Source organism: Apiospora kogelbergensis (assembly GCF_038363985.1).
Source record: "Apiospora kogelbergensis strain CBS 113332 chromosome Unknown utg000007l_segment0_segment0, whole genome shotgun sequence".
Classification (NCBI taxonomy): domain Eukaryota; kingdom Fungi; phylum Ascomycota; class Sordariomycetes; order Amphisphaeriales; family Apiosporaceae; genus Apiospora; species Apiospora kogelbergensis.
The window spans coordinates 3,738,732-3,759,404 of record NW_027117424.1 but is presented as its reverse complement, the minus strand read 5'-3'; the positions used below and the strand labels follow the sequence as shown (position 1 = coordinate 3,759,404).

At 53.0% G+C, this 20,673-nt stretch overlaps 8 protein-coding genes across 8 annotated transcripts; 5 read left to right on the top strand and 3 right to left on the bottom strand.

Annotated features, from left to right (window-relative positions):
- Positions 1-245: 245 nt before the first annotated feature.
- Positions 246-1,227, top strand: PG998_011617 (SHO1 osmosensor; the record flags this gene model as incomplete). Its single annotated transcript, XM_066878433.1, has 2 exons — positions 246-680; positions 736-1,227. 2 exons carry the CDS (start codon positions 246-248, stop codon positions 1,225-1,227), a joined length of 927 nt encoding a protein of 308 aa, XP_066727487.1.
- A 1,030-nt stretch (positions 1,228-2,257) lies between these two features.
- Positions 2,258-4,616, bottom strand: PG998_011616 (uncharacterized protein; the record flags this gene model as incomplete). The annotated part of the gene is made up of 4 exons (XM_066878432.1): positions 2,258-3,315; positions 3,373-3,608; positions 3,732-4,498; positions 4,581-4,616. The coding sequence occupies 4 exons, from the start codon at positions 4,614-4,616 to the stop codon at positions 2,258-2,260; spliced, it is 2,097 nt and encodes a 698-aa protein (XP_066727486.1).
- A 510-nt stretch (positions 4,617-5,126) lies between these two features.
- On the top strand, positions 5,127-5,711 carry PG998_011615 (uncharacterized protein; the record flags this gene model as incomplete). The annotated part of the gene is made up of 2 exons (XM_066878431.1): positions 5,127-5,363; positions 5,436-5,711. The coding sequence occupies 2 exons, from the start codon at positions 5,127-5,129 to the stop codon at positions 5,709-5,711; spliced, it is 513 nt and encodes a 170-aa protein (XP_066727485.1).
- A 1,613-nt stretch (positions 5,712-7,324) lies between these two features.
- On the bottom strand, positions 7,325-7,633 carry PG998_011614 (uncharacterized protein; the record flags this gene model as incomplete). The annotated part of the gene is made up of 1 exon (XM_066878430.1): positions 7,325-7,633. One exon carries the CDS (start codon positions 7,631-7,633, stop codon positions 7,325-7,327), a length of 309 nt encoding a protein of 102 aa, XP_066727484.1.
- Positions 7,634-8,700: 1,067 nt separating this feature from the next.
- On the top strand, positions 8,701-12,858 carry PG998_011613 (uncharacterized protein; the record flags this gene model as incomplete). Its single annotated transcript, XM_066878429.1, has 4 exons — positions 8,701-9,238; positions 9,323-9,555; positions 9,614-10,133; positions 10,181-12,858. The coding sequence occupies 4 exons, from the start codon at positions 8,701-8,703 to the stop codon at positions 12,856-12,858; spliced, it is 3,969 nt and encodes a 1,322-aa protein (XP_066727483.1).
- Positions 12,859-13,338: 480 nt separating this feature from the next.
- On the bottom strand, positions 13,339-14,633 carry PG998_011612 (uncharacterized protein; the record flags this gene model as incomplete). The annotated part of the gene is given in 3 exon segments (XM_066878428.1): positions 13,339-13,860; positions 13,875-14,458; positions 14,546-14,633. The coding sequence occupies 3 exon segments, from the start codon at positions 14,631-14,633 to the stop codon at positions 13,339-13,341; spliced, it is 1,194 nt and encodes a 397-aa protein (XP_066727482.1).
- Positions 14,634-17,742: 3,109 nt separating this feature from the next.
- On the top strand, positions 17,743-18,444 carry PG998_011611 (glutathione S-transferase; the record flags this gene model as incomplete). Its single annotated transcript, XM_066878427.1, has 1 exon — positions 17,743-18,444. The coding sequence occupies one exon, from the start codon at positions 17,743-17,745 to the stop codon at positions 18,442-18,444; it is 702 nt and encodes a 233-aa protein (XP_066727481.1).
- A 531-nt stretch (positions 18,445-18,975) lies between these two features.
- PG998_011610 (uncharacterized protein) lies at positions 18,976-20,215 on the top strand (the record flags this gene model as incomplete). The annotated part of the gene is made up of 2 exons (XM_066878426.1): positions 18,976-19,490; positions 19,570-20,215. The coding sequence occupies 2 exons, from the start codon at positions 18,976-18,978 to the stop codon at positions 20,213-20,215; spliced, it is 1,161 nt and encodes a 386-aa protein (XP_066727480.1).
- Positions 20,216-20,673: the final 458 nt, after the last annotated feature.

The window sequence follows — 20,673 nt, the reverse complement described above, 5'->3', positions numbered from 1 at the left end:
AGAACGGCTTATTGCATCGCAATTCGTCATTCTTTAATCGCCATCTAAGTGATCGGCGCTCTCAGCCCTACCTTCTACCGACGATACTGGCTGCCATTGTCCGGACACAAGCTTTCCGACGCAACCTACTATCGACGCGCGCGTTTCTTGCCACCCGTCTTCACGAGCCTTGAATTGACTAGCGCCGACCAGCCCGTCTTTTCAACTTAAAACCTGCAACTGGCTGCATTACCTTCAAGTTCTCTATGCCCGGATACGGATCTCTACACTCGCCATCACTGCGGAAAATGGAGTATTCTAGGGCTTCGTACGGCGGACGCCGAGGCGTCAGCATGGGTAACATTATCGGCGACCCTTTTGCGCTGGCCACCACGTCAATTGCGATGCTCGCATGGTTTATTGGTTTCTTTGGTTGTGTCATTGGACAAATTCAACAAAACAAAGACACGGGTTCTTTCCCGCCATTCCCTTGGTGGGCTATCGTCTACTCGCTCTTCGTCGTCGTGGGTGTTTTCTTCGTCATCGCGGCCGATTCCGTTCAAAACTACCATGTTGCGACGGTGGGTTACTTGGGCGCTGGCCTCGTCTTGACGTCTTCGTCAGTTAATGCTCTGGTGTACTCGGCGAGCGGCGCCCGTCAGGCTGCCGCCGCTGGGTTCATCCTATTATCTATGGTCCAGGTAGGTCCTCTAGCGACTGGTCAAGCTGTAAATCCCTACTAACGAACCTCATCAGATTGTTTGGATCTTCTACTTTGGATCCGCCCCATCCGCGACCCCACGCGCCTACCTCGACTCCTTCGCGCTGACCAAGGAGTCAACTATGCACCGCCAGACTATGATGAACCCTGGTTACGGCCAACGTCCCGAGACCTCGGTGTCCCATCAGCCGCAGATGTACACCTCTGCCCAGCTCAATGGCTTCGAGAACCCGTCGCCCGTACCTGGTCTTTCGCAACAAGGCGCTCGCAATTCCGGCCCGATCGCTGGACCCTCTTCTCCTATGAACAAGCCACAGGCTCCTCAACAAAACGAGGCCGAGATTGCTCAACCTACCGAGTACCCGTACCGCGCGAAGGCCATCTATAGTTACGAGGCCAACCCCGAAGACCAGAACGAGATCTCCTTCTCGAAACACGAGATCCTTGAAGTCTCCGATGTGAGCGGCCGGTGGTGGCAAGCACGGAAAGAGAACGGCGACACCGGTATCGCCCCAGCAACTATCTGATTCTATTATGAGCACGGAACCGCCTGCTATTTGATTTTCTTGCATTGCGCCGCGACTACCCTACCTCACGGCAAACGGTGTTTTTTCCGAAACTCTGGCTACAAGCTGGACGTGTTCCTTGTTTGGCACGACAATACTCCTGGTCTGGATAAATAGATATGGGGTTTTGGTGTTGGATCGTATTGGAGCCAGGGCTACTCATGACGAACTTTGCGAATCTTTGCATACACATACCCCATAATCGGAGGCTGTGCCTAGACATATTTTCTGGCAAGCCTTTTCACCAAACCTAGCGAAGAAAGCTAGTGAGGAAGTCCGATGCCCCTTTTTGACACATATTCTTCAAACCCTTCAGGACTTCTTCAAGTCACGCAACCCTCTTCTTTTCTTGACATCTACTCCTCACGGAAACATCCTCCACCTCTACTAACTACTACTCCTTCGATGCCGCGTTTACTTGTCTTTTTTTGGTTTCTTCCCCGTTGTGAAGCGAAACGGGCCCCCTGTCCTGATGGTCTATATATGGGCGTCCAGCTTACTAGAGCGTATCTTGTGACCCACATGTACACATGACAACTCTAGTAAGCTGTACCCAAGATAGATGTCCGTTGATGTTGTTGCAGTTTTCGTTGGTCTTTGAGATACACGGGACCACGGCTGTGATGATGGGAGCAGGCTGTGTTGTCGTGTGGTGGCTGGGCTAGGTTGTCTGGATGTTGAAGTGGGAACCCTTCGACATGAATTGTAGGGAAGGACAGGGCAGGGGACATATTGGGGTGCCTGTTTCGCAACGAGGGAATTCACGATGTCACGCTATTGGGTGAGCCGGCGATCAGAGCAGCTCCATTGGGACTTGTATAAACGGTTTAAGTCAATGAAAAATACCTTGATCAAATAATTGTGCCGTATTCATGCAACATCCACTGAGCTTACGATAAGAAGTTATTGATTTGGCCTCAACGGTGTGCTGCAACTATCTAACCTGACCTGCATACAATTCTGGTTTGGTGTCTTCAACTGTTATCTCACTTCAGGACAGCGGCTTCACAAGGGAATCGAGCAGCCATGCTTCCTCTCCTGTGATGTCTGGGTGATGGCCATTTGAGGGAGGCTCGTTCTCATGCGGATACTGGCAGCCAGGGTCATACTGGAAGTTCAGTATTACGTCGAGATCCCCGTATAAATTGAAATCATGATTCGACCAGAAAGAGGAATGGTCATGCTTCAAAGGGGCTCCCATCGAGGGGCAATCTGGCACTGCAAGCGAATCCCCTTTGGAAACGGGAGAATATGATGGCACCGGGTTCACGATGGGCATCGGTTGAATTGCTCCCAGGCTGCCATCTTCTCTGTCGCAGCCCATGGCTTGCGGTGGCGTCATCGTGATAACGACGAGACGTCCCGGGCGGTAATTCTGGTGGGACGGCAAGACCCGGGCGAAGAATCCGGCGTCGGACGCCGTGCCTTTCATGTATATTCCGAGTTCGTGCGGCTCCAAGGCTGTGGACACTCCCGATGACGGCCCTTGACCGACAGGTGTCTCCTGGACCGTCAGATGGTGACCAGCTCGGTATGCCTCATGTTCGGGAAGGCTCTGGAGGAACCCTATAGCCTCGAAGGCCCTGCATTCCAGCTTGACGGGTTCCTGTGGTTCCGGCTTGGGAATGGTAATCGGAGGATCGCACTCCAGTGCATCTAATGACCAGGATAGATTATGTACGTGCGTCTCTTCCAGCGTCCTCAAATGCGCTACCCCCTGATGCTGCGACGGTCCCAAGCTTGATACCAGTTCTTGCGGTTCCGGCGCAGTGACGCTAGGTGGGAGGTCCCCTTCCAGCATACCCCACAACCAGAGGGAGAGATCCTGTACCGCCGCTGAGATAGTCCCCTCCTCAATCGACCTCAAATACGCAACTTCATCTGGCTGGGAGCAAGTCGACACAGTTGCGAAGGCATGCTTCAAGTTTTGCTGCACGTTGTCCGTCGGCCGGTGCTCGAGGGCATCGACATGCTGAAGGGCACAGAACAGGGTCTTCACTTGATTTACAAGACCACGGGATGGCGGTTCCGTCAAGTCGACTATTGCAACTTCTTGTCAGTAAAGCGTTGGTACTTGGGAGTGATATTGGAGGCTTCCATACGTACATGGCATGCTTGGCGGTTCCAGTGCGGGGAAGTACACGCTCGGAAACAAGACGCGCCATACTTTTTGGTAGATGGCAACCTGGGCCTCTTTCCACTCCTCGGTTCCCTTTCTGGGCTTGTTGCCAGGACCAGCCGGGCGGGCAAACGCCTTGTGGCATTCGTCCCACTGTGTGGGACACCTGTTGAACTCATCGTCTTCGTGGTCTTCTATGTAATGGACGCGCTTCAGATGGGTTCTAGTCACATGAGATGAGTTCATGCTCATACATTGTGACTGAGACGGGCAGTTATGTCGGGGCGATAGGACGTACTTGTAATTGTCACCGCTCCAAAATTGGGACGCGATACAAGATTTATACCTTGCATTGTACTTCTTGTCCCCCAGTAGCTTGGATCCGAAGGCCGCGTAGAATGCACAGAGCCATCGCCAAGGCTTCTGCTTCGTAGGCTTGCTGACGGCGGGCTTCGCCGTCTGTGGCCGAGGACGGCTCTTTGGGTCGTCGAGGTCATCTTGTGGTAATATTCGTGTTTCGTCTATTTTGTTATCTGAGGACGATTGTGTGTTTCTAGATGAGTTCGTCGTATCAGTTGCTGTTCGTTTTGGTGAAGTTGTTGTAGGTTTAGTGTCAGCCCTTGTACTGGTTCCTGTGGTCACGTCCTGGCTGTCGCCTATTTCGAGATGTGAATGCCCCTGAGTGGCGTCGGAAAAGATCCCGCTGATCGCGAACAAGCTTGGGTTCTCGCTTTCGTTGTCCTGGGGTGATGGCAACTGCTCTGGATCTACAGCTGGGGAAAATTGCAGTCCCCAATCAGGCTTCCGATCAGTAGCGATGGAAGCTTCGCGGTGGACATGTACCTGGTTGGTATCTGGTGCTGGAATTTCGGGGAATGAAGCTGGATCTGAAGCTTCGTCTGGGGTTGGCTCTCTCCATATAGGATCGTCGGAATCATAATCATCAATTGACGGCTCCGGGGCCACGAAGAACACGCTTGAGAAATCGCCCAAAGCTTTCGTGGCTCTGGCCCGCCCCTCGGCTTCATAGAATATGATCCCTTCGCCGGTGCACATGAGTCGTTCAATGGCATCTTCGCTTTGCAGGTAGCGCCCTAGTTGGTAAGAAATGCCCTGGGCAGGGATTAGCGTCCAAATGGTGTGACCCCCAAGAGCAGCACGAGAGGGAGACACAAGTAAAAGCAGGGAAACTGACAAAGTTTGGAACTGGGACAGGCTGTGGTTCTAACATATTATCGTCGGGATGTAATCGTGCCGATGTTCAAGGGATGCTCGGCCCAGACCAAGCCAACGTGGGTGTGGTGCTTGTGTTATTGGGCCCTCGGTTCTTCTACGACGTGACCGAGAATACTTTCGCTCGAAACCTCTGGATGATGGTATTCGGATTTCAATCTTGAGGAATGCATCAAGTTTGAATCTTCCGACATACCTATAATTTTATGGAACAAGACTAATTCAATGGATTGTTGGGGTAGGGCGGTGCAGGTTCTGACAAGTCTGACTTTACAGACATAGCTTGACATCTCTTCAGCCGCAGAGATATCTCCCTGCTGACCCCGCCATTCACCATAACCACAATGGCAGACTTTTCCAAGAAAAGTGAAGAGATGTCAGTGCGAATCTCCGCGACAATAGATTTCGCTATAATGCAGCAGTCCCAAGTCCAATATATAGTGCCTACCATGGCTGATGAATTGACACGTCCACCTGTCGAGAACTTGGCACACAATATTTCGAAGACATGGACCCCACCAAGATCATCCTCCCAGGCCTTGGAGACCCCGCGCCAGGCTTGTACGTCTTGTCTCGCAGCGTTACCAAGCGGCTGGAAAGCCTCCGCATCCCCGTAGCCACAGCTGAAGACCAAAGCCTGATTCAGGCTCTAGGCAGTGTGACCAAGCAGTCCAGGGGGGTCAAGTACCTTCTCCACAGGGCGCTTTTCAAGCAAGTTGTCATATCGGTGGTTGATCTTTCGCATGTAAGTAGTAATCGCCCCCTTCCATTTGGACGTCTGTTTTAAACTTAAGCTCACGGCAACAAACAACTTTAGTTTGACGACGGTTCGGCCCGTATTCTCCACTCCACGCCGGACGAGCTACTTACTCGCGTCTTCCACCGTCCCAAGCTGCTTTCTCGTGCCACAGAACACGACACCGACCTCCTTGTCCATAGATGCAGGGCCAGCATTGCGTGTCCTGATAAGCCACATCCTCAGCAGGCGATTCTTCTCCACTGGAAAACCGACAGAGCAGCAGCCAAAACGGCACGCTGTATCTTGACGGTGTTGAGTTTAGCTATTGAGCTATCTTCTATCTGCATTGGATAGGCAGTCTTGATGTCTGCCTTTCCTTCGGAGGAATCTTCCCAGTGTCGGCACTTATGTCCTGGTAGCGGGTGGTAGTACACAGTTGAGCAATTGCTGGGGGATGCGAGCAGTTAGTACGATGGACGATGAGGTCCACAGCGGGTGTGACCTACGTATCTAAGAAACTAAGAAAGTGAGATGAAGGGGACCGGGGAAGTCGGGTCACTGCACTAAAGTGTGGCGGGGCACATGAATTGCCAGTCCAGGCCCCCTAGCAGAACCTCCAGCACCACAGCCAAAGGAGTCACATACTCAGCTTGTGTTGTTTTGATGTTTTCTTAGGAGTTTTGTCTACGTGGCCCAAGGTACATATTAGCCAGAGTTCCTCCTCTGTTACAGACTTTGGAAGGGAAGGTTATTTTCTAAAGAAACACAACGACAGTTTTCATGGTCTGTTACACGCCAATCTTGGTTGAGCTGAAATGCAATCGTTGCCGAACATCCGAGATTCCGGAGTTCAGTTTTCGCCCCTTCGTCCCGCATATCAACCATGCAGGTCGCGCGTCAGGCGAGGTTAAGCCAAGCCTTCACTCATTGTAACAAACCTCAGAATGGAAAGGGTTTCTATCTAAATCGACGCATTTGCTATGAAGGAGGTTACATCGTCTCTGAGACGGTCACCATATTGGCCTATGGGTGATGTCGAAGGATAAGATACAATGGAGCCCAACCCCGGTTCCCTTCTTGGGAGTCGCAAGGCAACGAGGGGTAACAGGAGTGCGAACATGACTGGGCAATTGAGAAAACCAGCCCGGTTTTCATCAATCGCTCCTGTTACTCTATATCGATTTCTCTAACGGCTTGCCGACGCGGGCAATTTCGGGAGTCTTGCTGAGCAGGTTCACGAGGGAACGCGGCCTGTCTGTTGATTGCTAAGAGCTGACAGCATCGTCGGCCAGACGATACTGGGACGGAATGAATCTTGAAGAACCCGTATGGGTGAAGGTGGGCGAAGGCAATGCAGCAGGCAGCAGAATAGAGCAGGCAGGGCGGGTATAAAAGGGCCTACTCTACACCTCACAAGACTCAGCATTTCTCTGTCATTCACTCTCAAACTCTATGCTTCTGGGTTCTGTCGGGGCTGACTATCAACTCAAGGATCTGCCTGCGTAGACGGGTCGTGAAAAGAGATTGCCATCAGCCCTACAGCCCTACAGCGATCCCTTCTTCCCAGTCCCCAAACGATCCTAAAATAAGCCCGAATCGTTTCCGGGGCTAGCAACTGCGTGCCGCAGATCGCACTTGATCGACATGGCCTCGAGTCAATCCCAGGGAGAAAGTCCCCCTCGCCGATCCAATCGCACCAATTCGATAGACTACGCTTACCGTTATGTGTTGAACACGGGACGTCTCAAGCGTGAAGTTTATGAGGACAACCATTCGGACTCGACCTACATGCCATCTTCGCAAGAGTCCAGTAAGTCAGCGTTTTGTCTTTGTTCCCCCATCCCGGCATACTCGCCCACCCCGACCCTTCTTGCAAATGCAATGCTCGTTCTACTCACTTAGCTTTCATCACCACAATAAGGGTCAACTGATGGAGTACCGGCCGAAGAAGCTACGCCTCCGGCGTCTCAAGAGTCGGGCTCGATCTCCCAGAGCAGCAGCAGCCGTGGGCGGCGTTCCGACGCGCCTCCCCCTTCTTCCCAATCTAACGCCCCTACCCCTTCTTCTCGATCCGACGACGCCGCCACGCCCGCTGCCGCATCCGAGCTGGAGATCTTCGAAGATCCGTCTTCAACCCCACCACGCTCAGAGAACCATCCTGACCAGGTCGAGTCGGAGGCGGAGTCTTCGTCCCGTCGGGAGATAAATCCTCCATCAATTGGCCCGGCACGTGAGCCCCTCGCGCCCATCACGCCAAGAAACGGCAGATCCATCATTTTGGGCAACGTTCAAAAGAAAAATAAATACAGCGATATGGAGAAAGGAAAGGAAAAGGAAAAGGAAATGGAAAAGAAGAGAGATTCGTTCCTCCTCGCAATGCCTACTGTTGCCGTTAACAGAACCGGCGAAGCCTCTAATGATGGCGGTGCACCATCGTCCCGACCGTCTAGGCCCAGGGTTCAGAATACATCTCTCTCAGTAGGTCGACTGTGGGAAGATGAGGAACAGACCGAGTTGGTGCCAGGCGGCCCGCACCACCACCATTGAAGGAGATCGGTTGGCTTCCTTGCAGTCCCGCAGTCATTACCAGATTTCGAGGCTCACATACGAGGAGGAAAGAAAACAGTAAAGAAAAAAACAAGAGAAGGGCATTCAGGGGTACGTGCGACGACTTTAAATTGAACCATGGATAACGCATCATACAACACAGAGAAAAGGTTGATCGAAATGGTACCAACCGAACATCTTTTGGAAACCAGTGAACCATGAAACACAGTCCCAATGTTGCCTTGCTAGGCCTTGGGGTCTATCTACTTCCTGTCTTTTCTTTTTGTTCTTCTCAGTCTGGCGTCGAGTTGTCAGCTCAATAGGTAATATATCGGTCTAGATGCGCCAACCGGAGCGATGAAAACCTTTCCGGTTTGACTAGAGCCGAGTCAGTGGTCAGGGACGTCGTGTCGGTAAGCCAGAGCACAAGCGGGGCCAATCGTCGAGCTGTAGCAAGGCGTAGCCGAGGCTCGCATGTATTATAAGCAGGCTGCGGCGGTACTGTCTCAGTAGGCCTTGATTATCAGGTTGATAATACATGAGAAAAGTTCTGGGGGCTAGATTAAACGACTTCCTGATGGCCCCATCGCCCCCTTTTCATTGCGGCCAATGGAATGGGTCGGCCCCCATCGATGTGTATACAAAAGGCTATTTTTGGGCTCTCCCACCAATCAGTGCAGTATAGGGGGGCTACCTATGCATGATATGAAACATGTAAATCTGCCTTGTTGCTTGACGAATTAGTTTGCGAGTGCTTCATGGGAAATTGAGCTGGCCTCAGCCCCCATACTCCATCATGCGACGAGCTGACAGTTCCTCGTGGACTTCCTCTTTGTTTAAATGGCTTGCCAACCGTAACCTTTTACCCGACTACAATTCTGCAAGACGCCGAGCGGTTTATACGGAGCCCATTCCAGGAAACATGCGTAGCGGTCAGCACGCAAGCCGAGTCTCGTCAATCCACAGTCACGACGCTGAGGATATGGTCAATGAACACCCCCAAATCGAGAGCGACCCAGTGGAGAATACTACCACGCAGGCCAGAAACAGGGTTGATCAGATCCGACCCAATGATTTGGATTCCTTGCAAGAGATCCCATCTGACTGGGAAGATGGAGACAATGCCACACCGAGCTATAGCAACGGCCGCCTTCCGAAATCATGGCAGCCTTTCTGGCTTCGTCGGCCAATCCTGATCACCATGTCAGCGACTTTAGTCACATTGGCAGCTGCTGTCGTGGTATTACATATCATCTCGACTAGAAATCAGGGGCTTGGGTCTACCTCTTCCACCGACAGTATTGTCTACCTATGGGAGTACCTACCAACAACGGGTGAGTTTGAAAGATACTCATATTGGGTTACACCCGATGCGTCGCTAGAGATCATTAGACGTCTTATCTAACACTATGTGATAGTCATGGTAGCTCTCCTGGCCGTATGGAATGGCATCGACTTCTCGACTCGATTGCTTCAGCCCTGGGGCAATCTCCGGAATGGACCTAAGATAGCAAGGGATACCTTGTTGCTGGATTTGTTGACACCGATATTACCTGTGATGGCCTGGACGGCGTCCAAAGCCAAGGCGTGGCCATCGCTCTCCACCATCACAGCTGGTCTTTTGCTAAACATCACTGCAAGTCCCACGTTGGTGTTGGTGTTGTTGTTGTTTTTAAGGAGAGCACTACATTTCTGACATTTATTAACAGCGAATCTTGTCAACAAGTTTACTTCAGGTTGAAACAGTCCCTGTGAACAAGCCAGATTTCCCACTCGTCAAAGCGTCGAGTTTCAATGTGTCAAGTTTCAACGCCTGGACTGCCAGCTTCCCGAAGTTGCCGGATATCGATGGTTATACCGCAGTAGCAGTCTATTACGGGCTGTTGACACAGGGGCTACCTTGGCCCGAGTGGACCTTTGACAATGCGACGTTAGAACCGCTCCTACCAAATTCTGAAGCGGTTGGGAGGTTGTCCCCCGTCTCGTATAAGGCCACGACGAGAGGCTTTTTTCCAAGACTGGAGTGCGAGAAGGCAGAGGTCCACATCTCGGGCAATTACCGCTCTCAGCCGGTCAATATCACGTTCAAGGCTCCCTCTTGTGAGACTGAATTAACCAAGCTGACCTTAACAAAGAAAGATTACAACAAGGTCTACACAACCGATTTTCATATGGTCAACTGTTCAGATCAAACCCAGAAGAGCCTTTCCTCTGTCATATTGGTTGACAGTACCTCGAATATTTTTCAATCAAGGTAAGTAAATATACAAGTCCAGTGGTCCTACCCCACGTATACTCAGCTTATCACATGTCCAGTGCTCTCTTTTGCAGTCCATCTAGCTCGGTAAAGAACATATCAGTCCAGGTGGATTTTCCGGAAGGCCATCCAAATGTGGACTGGGGGAGTGCCTTCGAGATCGAGACGGCCGAGGTGGGAAGCATCAATCCCACGAACCTCTTTTGGAAAATGATCAACAGTTTGGCTAGTTTATCAAAGCTTCTGCCGCTGCAAAAAGACTTCAACGGAACATACGTGGAAAGCGATGGGCTTCTTTGGGCTGCATCAATATCCCTGTTGGGAGATGTCGGGGACGCTAATTACGTCGAACCCTTCCTCAATACCACAGTCATGGAAAGGCACATTCGTAGTGCCTTTTGCCGTTTGGCCACCATCATGGCGAAGCAGCACATGCTCGGTACGGCACAGGAGCAGATTCAAGGAGTATCTACACACAACGAAGTCCGTGTCCAAACGGCCCCTGGCACTGCATACGCTATGGGCAGCTTATTGCTACTATGTGCATTGCTATCGTTTCTACTTCAAGGGCAGCGTCCGCATGACAGCGTACCCCGTGACCCTAGGGGTATTGGCGGGATCGGCATCATCCTGCACAACAGTGGCGAGTTGCAAAGACTCTACCAGCTCGGTTTACCGCAGTTTGAGAATCTCGTCCAAAATGCCAGGTTTTTCAGTCACGTCGTCTTTGGGCCCAGATCTAAGTTTCTGGTGAGCGTCGATCATCAGTTTGAAAAAGGGAAGCGCGACGGTTCTACAGATATCTCCAACAAGAGGCAACGATCATGGCAGCCAATAGTGCTTACTGCCTGGTGCAGGCTGCTTGCTATTGTTCTACCACTCCTTGGCATTGCCGCCCTCGAGTACACCCAAAGAGTGTCAGATACCTCCACCGGGTTCGCAACTATCTCTAGAGATACTTCGGCTCACTACGCTGCCACTCTAATCCCGGTGACGGCTATGTGGGCTGTTGGCGCTCTCTTTGCCTCTATCAATTTCAACGTTCTACTTCTCTCACCTTACCAAGCCATGGCGAGGGCCAAGGGGTTTCCGGGGATCCTAAGCCACAACCTTGGACGCTTGCCAATTGCCTCGTTATTTGCCTCCATTCGCGACGGGCACACGGCCGCATGCTTCTCCGCCATCGGCACGATACTCGGCTCTTTCTTGACGATTGTGGTGGCCGGCCTTTACAGCTATACGACGCTCAATTTCGACACATCTCTCACCGTACAGCGAACCGACAGCCTTGGCGTCAGCTGGGGCGAGCAAGATATGTATGGTGATAAGGGGACCGGATTGGTCGTGAGCTTGGTGGTTTGGCAGAACTTGTCGTACCCACAGTGGACTCACGACGATCTCGTGCTCCCTAAACTGGCTCTGAACGAGGCGGATTATGCAAAATCAGCTGGATCTCCGGCAAGGATCGCCGTGTCCGTGCCAGCGAGGAGGGCTGTGCTAGAGTGCGATGTAAACAACCCGGAGCAAGTTACGGTAAGGGTCCGCGAAAGAACTGAGCCGCACGGCGCCCACGTTGTTAAACATGAGTTCTACAATATCTCAACCGAGTACCCGAGTCGCTGTCCTGGAAGCCCCAAGACGAAAATCCCAATAACCCTTTCGCTGGACGGAGAGACCAATGGGATTCACAGAGACAGCACTGGCTTCGTTGGAGGGCTGTTCTACATGTGGGAGACAACAACGACTATAATAGTTGATCCAGGAAAATACAGAGCGGTGCCTAACGCTCCGGGTTGCCATTCGCTGTTCTTCTACTACGGCTCGCTCCCCTCGAAATTACCGGAGTCATCATCATCATCACCCGTGGACGCCAATATTACAACGTTAGCCTGCACGCAACTCGTCCAGGAGGTGGATGTCACATTGTCCCTTACACTGACCCCTGGCGGTGGAGGTGCCCTCACGCTCGATCCCAGCCGGCCCCCGCTCCCCGACGAGTCGACGGCGCGGTTCGTCAACGACGGGACGCCCAGAGCATCCAACGTGCAGGAATACTGGGTGTCGTTTCCCCTGCGCGAATACCTCCACACGCTCGGGACCGATCCCGACGTCCAGAAACGTCTGGAAGACCTACGTAGCCTGGAGCCGTTCTACCAGGGCGCCGTGATGGCGGCGGACGGCGGCATGGACCCGGGGGGCTTGGCCGGGCGCGAGAACGCCGACCGGCTCGTCAAGGCTACCGGCAAGATGTACGGGCGCTACATGGCGCAGGCGATGCACCGAGTCATGCGCAAGGACGAGCCGCCGCCCCCCTCGCAGCGGACGCTCCCCGCGACCATCACGCAGTCCCGCACCCGGCTGCGCCAGAACGCGGGGCCCAAGGCGGCGCTGCAGGTGCTCCTGGGGCTGATGTCGGCCTGCGTCGTGGGGACGTGGCTCGCCATGCCCAACACCAAGTTTCTGCCGCATGAGCCTGGGAGCATCGCGGGGGTGGCGACGCTGATAGCCGGTGGGGGCATGTGGGACGACGATGGGGACAGCAGCAATGACCAGGATGATGCAACTACGGTTTTGCCGGATGGGGCAGAATGGATGGATGACGAGGAGTTGAAGAAAGCGTGGGATGGGGAAGGGATCTCATTTGGATTCGGGGCTCGAGCGGACGGGTCGGTCGGCGTTAACACAATACGTCGTTGAAAGGCATTGGAGACTGGGCATTCAAGGCAGGTTGCGGACGTTGATGGCTAGGATATTGTCGCTGGATACGAGAAAGATAGGTGCAAGTGGTTGGTTCAGGGGCACGTACGTACTGTCAGTTGTTGAAGCGCTTGGGCAATTTGAGACAAGTCTAACCCTGCGGACATGGTTGACATCTCTTCAGCTGCATAGATATCCTCAGACATTGCCTACGTCGCAACACACCTAAGCTCGATATATAGGCCTGAACATTGACTGATGGAATGGCTCCACCTATCATGAGGTCAATAAGCTTTACCTATGAGTGTCAAACTAGAAGACATACATTGCACCTATGTACTTATCGAAAGCTTTAATATAGATACCAGGGCCTACCTTTTGTTATTCGTTGACCGACGAAAGGCCTCGTCTAGTAACTGGACGGAGGAGCAGCCAACTCATAGCTCGTTGGGCGAGGTAATAAAATCTCCAATCCCTTTCTTACTCGCTCTTATGAATCATCCCAAACAGCTCGCTCTGGAACTTGGCATGCAGCGCCATCACGGGCGGGTGCATGGGTGGCAGGATTTGGCACACAACGGTACCGCAGAGCCCGCTTTCGTGATCAATGAACCACTCACAGCTGGGCACGCCACCCCATAGCGTCATGCCCGGCGCAAACCGCCCCGGCATACCTTCCTTAGCCACCATGCCCGCGAAGCTCCAGGTCTTCCGGACCGACAAGGGGATATCCATGCCGAGGAACGCCGTGTGGACAGGCGACTTGGCGACGTACTTGTTGAACTCTTCCTCCAGGTGCTCGCTGAGCTGGGGACGGAACAGCTCCACGTAGGAGCCCGCCTTGAGGAGCCGCGGGTCGCGCCGGAGGAGGGCGCAAACAAAGGTGTGGTAGGCCTCGGTAGAACCGAATAGCCCTGCGCCCCCAAGGCAATCCGTTCCGCCGAAGAGGATATCGAAAGGCGCAGCGTCGACCGCTGGCGGCTCCCCTTTTCGTTGAGGGTGCTGATATCAGCCACCCGTTCCTGTATGTGTTCCCGCGACTTCGGATAGAAGCTGAGGTCGTTCTCGATGCCCAAGGGCTCCCAGATCCGCGTCCGCACAAAGGCGTCCAAAGTGTTGCCGGTCGCCACTTCGACTATCTTGCCAGCCCAGTCGTGGCCCGCCCCGTATGAGAAGCTGGTACCGGGAGCAAAGACGAGTGGGAGGACAGACTTGTCCTCAACCGTGGGGCCAGTCCATGGTTCTTCGCCGCGAGACGCTCGCCACTTTCCCAGTTCGGGATTGAACCAGTCGTATTCGTGGCCCGATGTGTGGGACAGCAGCATCCGCAATGTGATGGTGGTCGTGTTTTCCTCCAGGACGGCCGAGTTCTTCTCGTCATCAAAGCCGGTGATGATGCCGTGCTTGCCGATGCTGGGAAGCAGGGGCTTGACGTCCATGTCGAGATCCAGCTTTCCGTCTTCTACGCATTGCAGAACGGCCACGGATGTCATGAGCTTGCTCATGGACGCGAGAGCGCAGATCGTGGAGGCGGTGAATGGTAGGTCGCGGCCCTCTTTCTGACTGGCTGTGCCCAATGATTTGGAGTAGATGATGTTGCCTGCGTTTCCAAGTTAGCAATCATTATCCCTCTTTTCTATCACCAGCAACTGTATAGCCATCCAATCGATACCCGAGGGGAACCAACCGCTTTTATCTCCTGCCATCACGGATATGCCGGGCAGTAGGCCAGAATCCACTGCCTCCTCGTACATCTTGTCGATCTTCTGCGCCATTGATGCGGTTATGTCGGTGATGATTCTATACGTAGCTACAAGTTTGTGGGGGTAGCTCGTGAGGAAGCGGAAGCCAACAGCGCATCTTCTTGTAGGCGACGAGGAGAGATTGTGGAGTAGAGTCATCCTGCTAAGGGGGCACAGTGATTGGTCAGCAGCGTGATATTTTCATTGACCGGAGTATCTACAATCCCCCGAGATGCATGTATACGAATCCTACATATGGCCATGTGGGCTTCGCTTCATGGGACATATCAATGCGGCCAATCATCGCTCCCAATGAGCATAGTGGTGGCTAGTGCATTGAAACTAAACGTTCTAGTCTACCAGCGGCGCCAATACGATAGCCAGACAGTGCTCTCATCTGGATGCGGACGAGATTACGTTTTGGCAGCAGCAGTATTTGGGAAACCGTTGCTCAGATACAGAAAGCAGGATAGGAATACGGGAAAGGGGGCTAACTCTCACATTGGAAATGCACGAGCGTGTTCTATGCTCGATTGACAAGCTTCACTGAACATGTCATATCCAGCCATGTTAATGCGTCAACGACAAAGCTTTGTTTGAATGTACAGTCCAACATTGCAAATATCATTAGCTAGAGATTCCAAGCAAATGGCCTACATCCCTCCAATGTGCTACGTATGATACAATATTTACAATAGCTGCTTGAACTTGTGAAGAGGCCTCAATGGCTACATGATATTTGTCATTATTTACCCATATACAAACATACATAGTTTTAAATCTACCCCAGCAAGGCAGAATGCCGTGCAATCTAGTATCGCTCAAGGTTATAAACCGGTACTTCTGTTCTGGGAAATTGCCAGTGAACCTAACAATATTGTATCTCCTCTGATAGCTGCAGTAGGTGTTAAACGATGTGATGCGCATGTAGCAGCTTTGTGAATATGAATGTCTGCTCCCCGTTTGCTGGAGAAAATAGAAACGAATCGCTAAACTGTGCCTATTTGGCTGTCATGACTCTAAGAAAGTGATTGTACAGTTATCATGCTCGTTGCGCAAGTTGATATAAGGAATGAATCTGCTGCTGTCTCAAAATTAATGTTTAGAGATATTGCACATGAATACTCGCCGTTTTCTATTCTTATCTGTGTGCGGTTAGAATTGTTAAATCGAGAAGAGCCTCAAAATGGTTAGTATTCAATCGATATAGCCCGCTTCAAGTCAGTATCGTCAAATACACTTGCCATTCACGACTGATATTACAATTTAGTTACATCTTTATACCTAAGTTAACATCTAAATTTAATGTAAACTCTTGTATTTACACATACCGAGGTGTTATATAGACACCTCTTCTTGCCACCTTTTTCTGAACTTTTTTTTCTTTCTTCATCAAACATCCCTCACCTGTTCTCAAAACATTCACCCGATAGCAACACTCCTTTACCATTCTTGCGCCAAACTCCCCAAGAATACCACAATGTCTTCCCCTAATAACAACTCTGGCGGCCCAACAAGCGCGGACTTGAAGTACGCATCGTAGCGAGTCTACACAAAGACCAAAAAGATCTTGAGCAAGCCGAAGAGCGGCTGAAGACCACGGCATTCACCACGCTGGACCAAGGTCCGAAGGACACCATCATGACAGCCTTGAAGGCTGAACTTAAGACCAACATGTAAGTTTCACGCTAAACACTCTGATATTACACTGCCGGGTGGTATCAAATATCCGCTAACTTGCGTAATAGCATCCTAGATTAAGAAATGATGCCCGCGTGTAGTCTCTTGGACTATGATCAGCTGGTTAAAGGATGCATCCGCAAGGTATTCGATGACAACCTTGAGCTTTTTAAAGCCAATAAGGAGGATAACCCGGGCGTGGACGAACTTATGCATTGGGAGGGATAATGGTGTCAATGGAGGCGAAGAGAGCAATTCCTTCGCGAATTATCGGCAAGATTGTCAGCATGGACGCTGCAACTGGTCGATATTGGGGTGAATCATGACCAATGGTAGCTAAACCTGAGACGAGCAATGAAATGCATTGTTTTCTTCATGAAACCCAAATTTACCACCAGCCTTTTTGCCCTTGTTACTTAATATGCATGCATTTATTCCAGCACATGTCCCTTTCGAGCTTCATAGCGGTATAGATGACTTATGTTACTACCGATTGCTATTATATAGTAAGTATTTGTTCCAGGGCTAGGTTGGTATGTCTTCGACAGACATATTTACAGCAATGGTCTTCACCTTCGGGAGTCGTTAGACCGACTGGTGGTATGAATCTAACAGGATGCAGTTCCCGTGTATATATACGTAACAGTTAAACGACTACGTCACATAAAAAAAGTATCAACCGAGTACCTGCATCGCTAAAGGCATGAATCGGCCGAATGCCACCTCTCTAAAGCAAGAGAACAAAGTGCGGCATCGACAACAATGCTACCATCTGCAACATCAACCGAATGATTCAAGTTGGTGGAACAATACATTAAAAAGGTCTTCTACGAGAAGCTTGAACTTTTCAAGTTCTATGAGGAGGACAATCCAGGAGTAGATGAACTCATGGAATGGCATGAGTAACGGTGCTATAGTAGCATCAACCAAGAATCCACAATTTCCACCTTCGGGTATTACTAGAAACAAGTCGCAGTATCAATCTCATGTGATGCAGGTCCAGTTCCCTCAAGGGAATGTATCGGCCGAGTACTCGGATTGGCGAAGGAGTGTATCGGCCGAGTGACCCCCTCGCTTAAAGCAAGGGACGAAGAATCGGCCGTCAACCACTAAGTCCGGAACTAGTGGATGCCGGGACTAGAGGTTGAAGTCAGACCGGCCTAATTGACCAGCTTGGTGGACCGGTCTCCGCCATGTTGCGCTGTGGCATCGTCATTATAAATAGTCTGGCGGAGTCTACGAGAAGCAGTCTCAGCTTGCCTCGGCCCATCAGACAGCCAGGCAGTAAACATATCTGTCTTGAACACTTGGCAACATCTCAGATCGACCAACTTAAAGCCAACACCATCCCAAACCTCTTCACAACCCTCCGTTCCACACACCAATTCCTTCGTCCATCTGGTAACCCCTGCTTTCGACCCCACCTCAGGTTTTCCGCACCAGTCCGCACCCCTCATCCATCATGGTCCTCACCGTCCACCACCTCCAGGTCTCGCAGTCGGAGCGGATCCCGTGGCTCTGCGAGGAGCTCGGGATCTCGTACGAGCTCAAGAACTACCAGCGGGCGCCGGCGCTGGCGCCGCCCGAGTACAAGGCGCTACACTGGACGGGGTCGGCGCCCGTCATCACCGACGACGACGGGAACGGCGGCGTGCTGACGCTGGCCGAGAGCGGGGCCTGCGTGCAGTACATCTGCGAGAAGCACGGCGGCGGCAAGCTGTTCCCGACGGCGTCGCACCCGCTGTACGCCGACTTCCTGTACTGGTTCCACTGGACCAACGGCACCTTCACGCCCACCATCGGCCGCGCCGGCATGGTGCCCGACGGCCAGGACGACGGCGGCAACCCCATGGTCGCCTTCTACAAGCAGAAGCGCCAGGCCATGTTCCAGGGGCTCGACGACCGCCTCGCGACGTGCGACTGGCTGGCGGGCAACGAGTTCACCGCCGCCGACGTCATGCTCGTCTTCACGCTCACCACCTTCCGCTACTTTTCGGCCTTCGACCTGGGCGCGTACCCCCACATTCTGACTTACCTGCAGCGGGTCGGCGCGCGGGAGGGGTACCAGCGTGCCATGAAGAAGGCGGACCCGGACATGAAGTTGGTGCTTGGGGCCGAGGCGCCGGAGTCGTTCTTCAAGCAGATCAAGGGTAGCGCCCTGTAACAGATTCGACATGTTTTTTACTTCTAATCACACAAAACATCCCGACTCTTAGTGAATCAATACAGAGAAATAAAAAGAATGATCACGACAATTGCTGCTTTTTGAACCTCTTTCGGGCCTCATTGGTGGGCTAGAACTAGTGAATTCGCTGATGTCAGTAGTAAAGCTGCTAAGGTAGCCTCTTTGTGGTGTTGGGTCGGGCGTCATATGACTAAGACAGCTGTCTGCCAGTACATTCGTGCATCACGAATTGGAACCTTTTACCAATCGACAGGTGCAGGCACTTCGATTGCTTCTGCGACGCCGAGGTTTCGATGAAGGGCGTACCTCTGAGTTGACGCCAAGGCCCGTGGGCATGATGCCAACCCCAATTGGTTAGCGATGCTGCAGTTGTTGACCCCTAACGAGCGCGCGCGGACATCAGAACGGACAGGGCACCAATCGACCCCTCAACCCAATCTTTCCTGTCGCCAACGTCAAGCAATCGAGGAGACTTGGTTGGCACACACGCACATTTCATCGACGACGACCATGGCATCCGCCGCCGAAAAAGCGCAGGCGCCCCTGCGCGTCGTGACCATCGCGACCTTCCTCCCCGCCTTCGCCCTCTGCATCGCCCACGGCGTGCGGTCGGGCCGCCCCGTCCCCGCCGTCGGGCTCGTGCCCCTCGCCTTCTCGAGCGGCTCGTCCGTTTTCCTGCTCGTGCGGCAGCGGCGGGACATTCAAAGAAGCAGGAAGAACAAGCATCGTGCTCGGCAGGCCTACCATAATGACAATGACGGAGTAGTCGAGGCGCGACCACTGACCCAGCCCCAGCAAGAGACAGAAGACGGGGAGGGGCATCAACAGCAGCAGCACCACCGCCAAGAAGACGATGATGATGCCGCGTCGACGCATCCCCGCCGCCCCGTCCTGACCTTCCTCGCCGACGTCGTCCTCGCGGCCGCGCTGATGGTCGTGCTGGTCTTCACGTGGATCCAGACGGGCGGCAGCGCGGAGCTGGCGATGCTCGCCGCCTACGCGACGATCCCCTTGCTCGTGAACTTGTAAGCACCGGTTCCACCCCCATCCAATTGGCAATTGCATTGGAGCTGACCAGACTTCTTCTTCTTCCCCGTCGCGTAGCTTCATCCATCTCTACCTAGCGGTGCGCGAATTCTCCAGCGGCCTGGCGGTCCCCGCGCTGATCCAATACCTCGCGTGGCAGGTAGTTCCCGGCGCGTGTCCCGACTGCGGGCGCCACCTGCGGCCCGCGTCGACGCCCGCGATGCCGTGGTTCGCTCCTTCTCCGACCACGGCCACCGCGTCGTCGCCCACCACCACCACCACCCCGTCCGCGTCGCGCGGCTTCTTCCGGTCCTTCCCGGTGCCCCCCGCGATGAGGGCGTGGAAGGGCCCCCGCGACTGGAAGACGTCGAGCGGCGGGGGCGGCGGCAAGGCCGCGTTCCTGCCGCCCTGGTTCCCGGGCCAGCACCGCTACGCCGACCTGGAGGAAGGCGAGGACGGCGACGGCAACAACAACAATAACGCCGCCGGCAGCCACCGCAATGGCGCAATCGCAACAACGGCGGCGGCAGAAGGCCACGACGACGACAGTATGGAGCAGCCATTGCCTACGGCGCCGTATCGGGACGATCCCGAGGCGGCGGGTCACGACTTTTCGATGCCGACGACGGATCTCCTCGAGGAGCCCGAGGAGGTGGCCGTGGTCAGCAAGAAGAAGAAACGGAGTTTAGACCAGGGCTCGATGGGTCGCGTCTGGGACACTTGAGTCAGTTCTGCTGCCGCCGGCGCCCCACCCCCACATTCACTGCCCTTCAAAAGGGATCTTGGCCATGACGATGGGATGATGGTCATGACGGCCACGATGCCGGTGCTTGTTGGCAATCTCCTTCCCTCTCTTTTGAATTATGCGAATATACCCTTCCTATGATTGTTGATTTGGAGCTTTCTGGTTTCTACCATGTATCTAATTTGTCATCTAATACTGGTACCTGTTTAATTCGTTGCTTTTTGCTTGGGAGGACAGACAGTTCCATTATCTTCAGTGATGTGTGCCCACGCACGATTTTCAATTCATGTGTTGCAGTTTACGGGTACCTGCAGTTCCAAAACGGGCAGTGCAGGTACCCATGTTCGAAACGCACGCGATATTGCATCATCAGATCGCTCGCCAGGGATGGGAGGGAGATCTAACGATCATCCAAAAACCCCCTGCAATTGTTACAC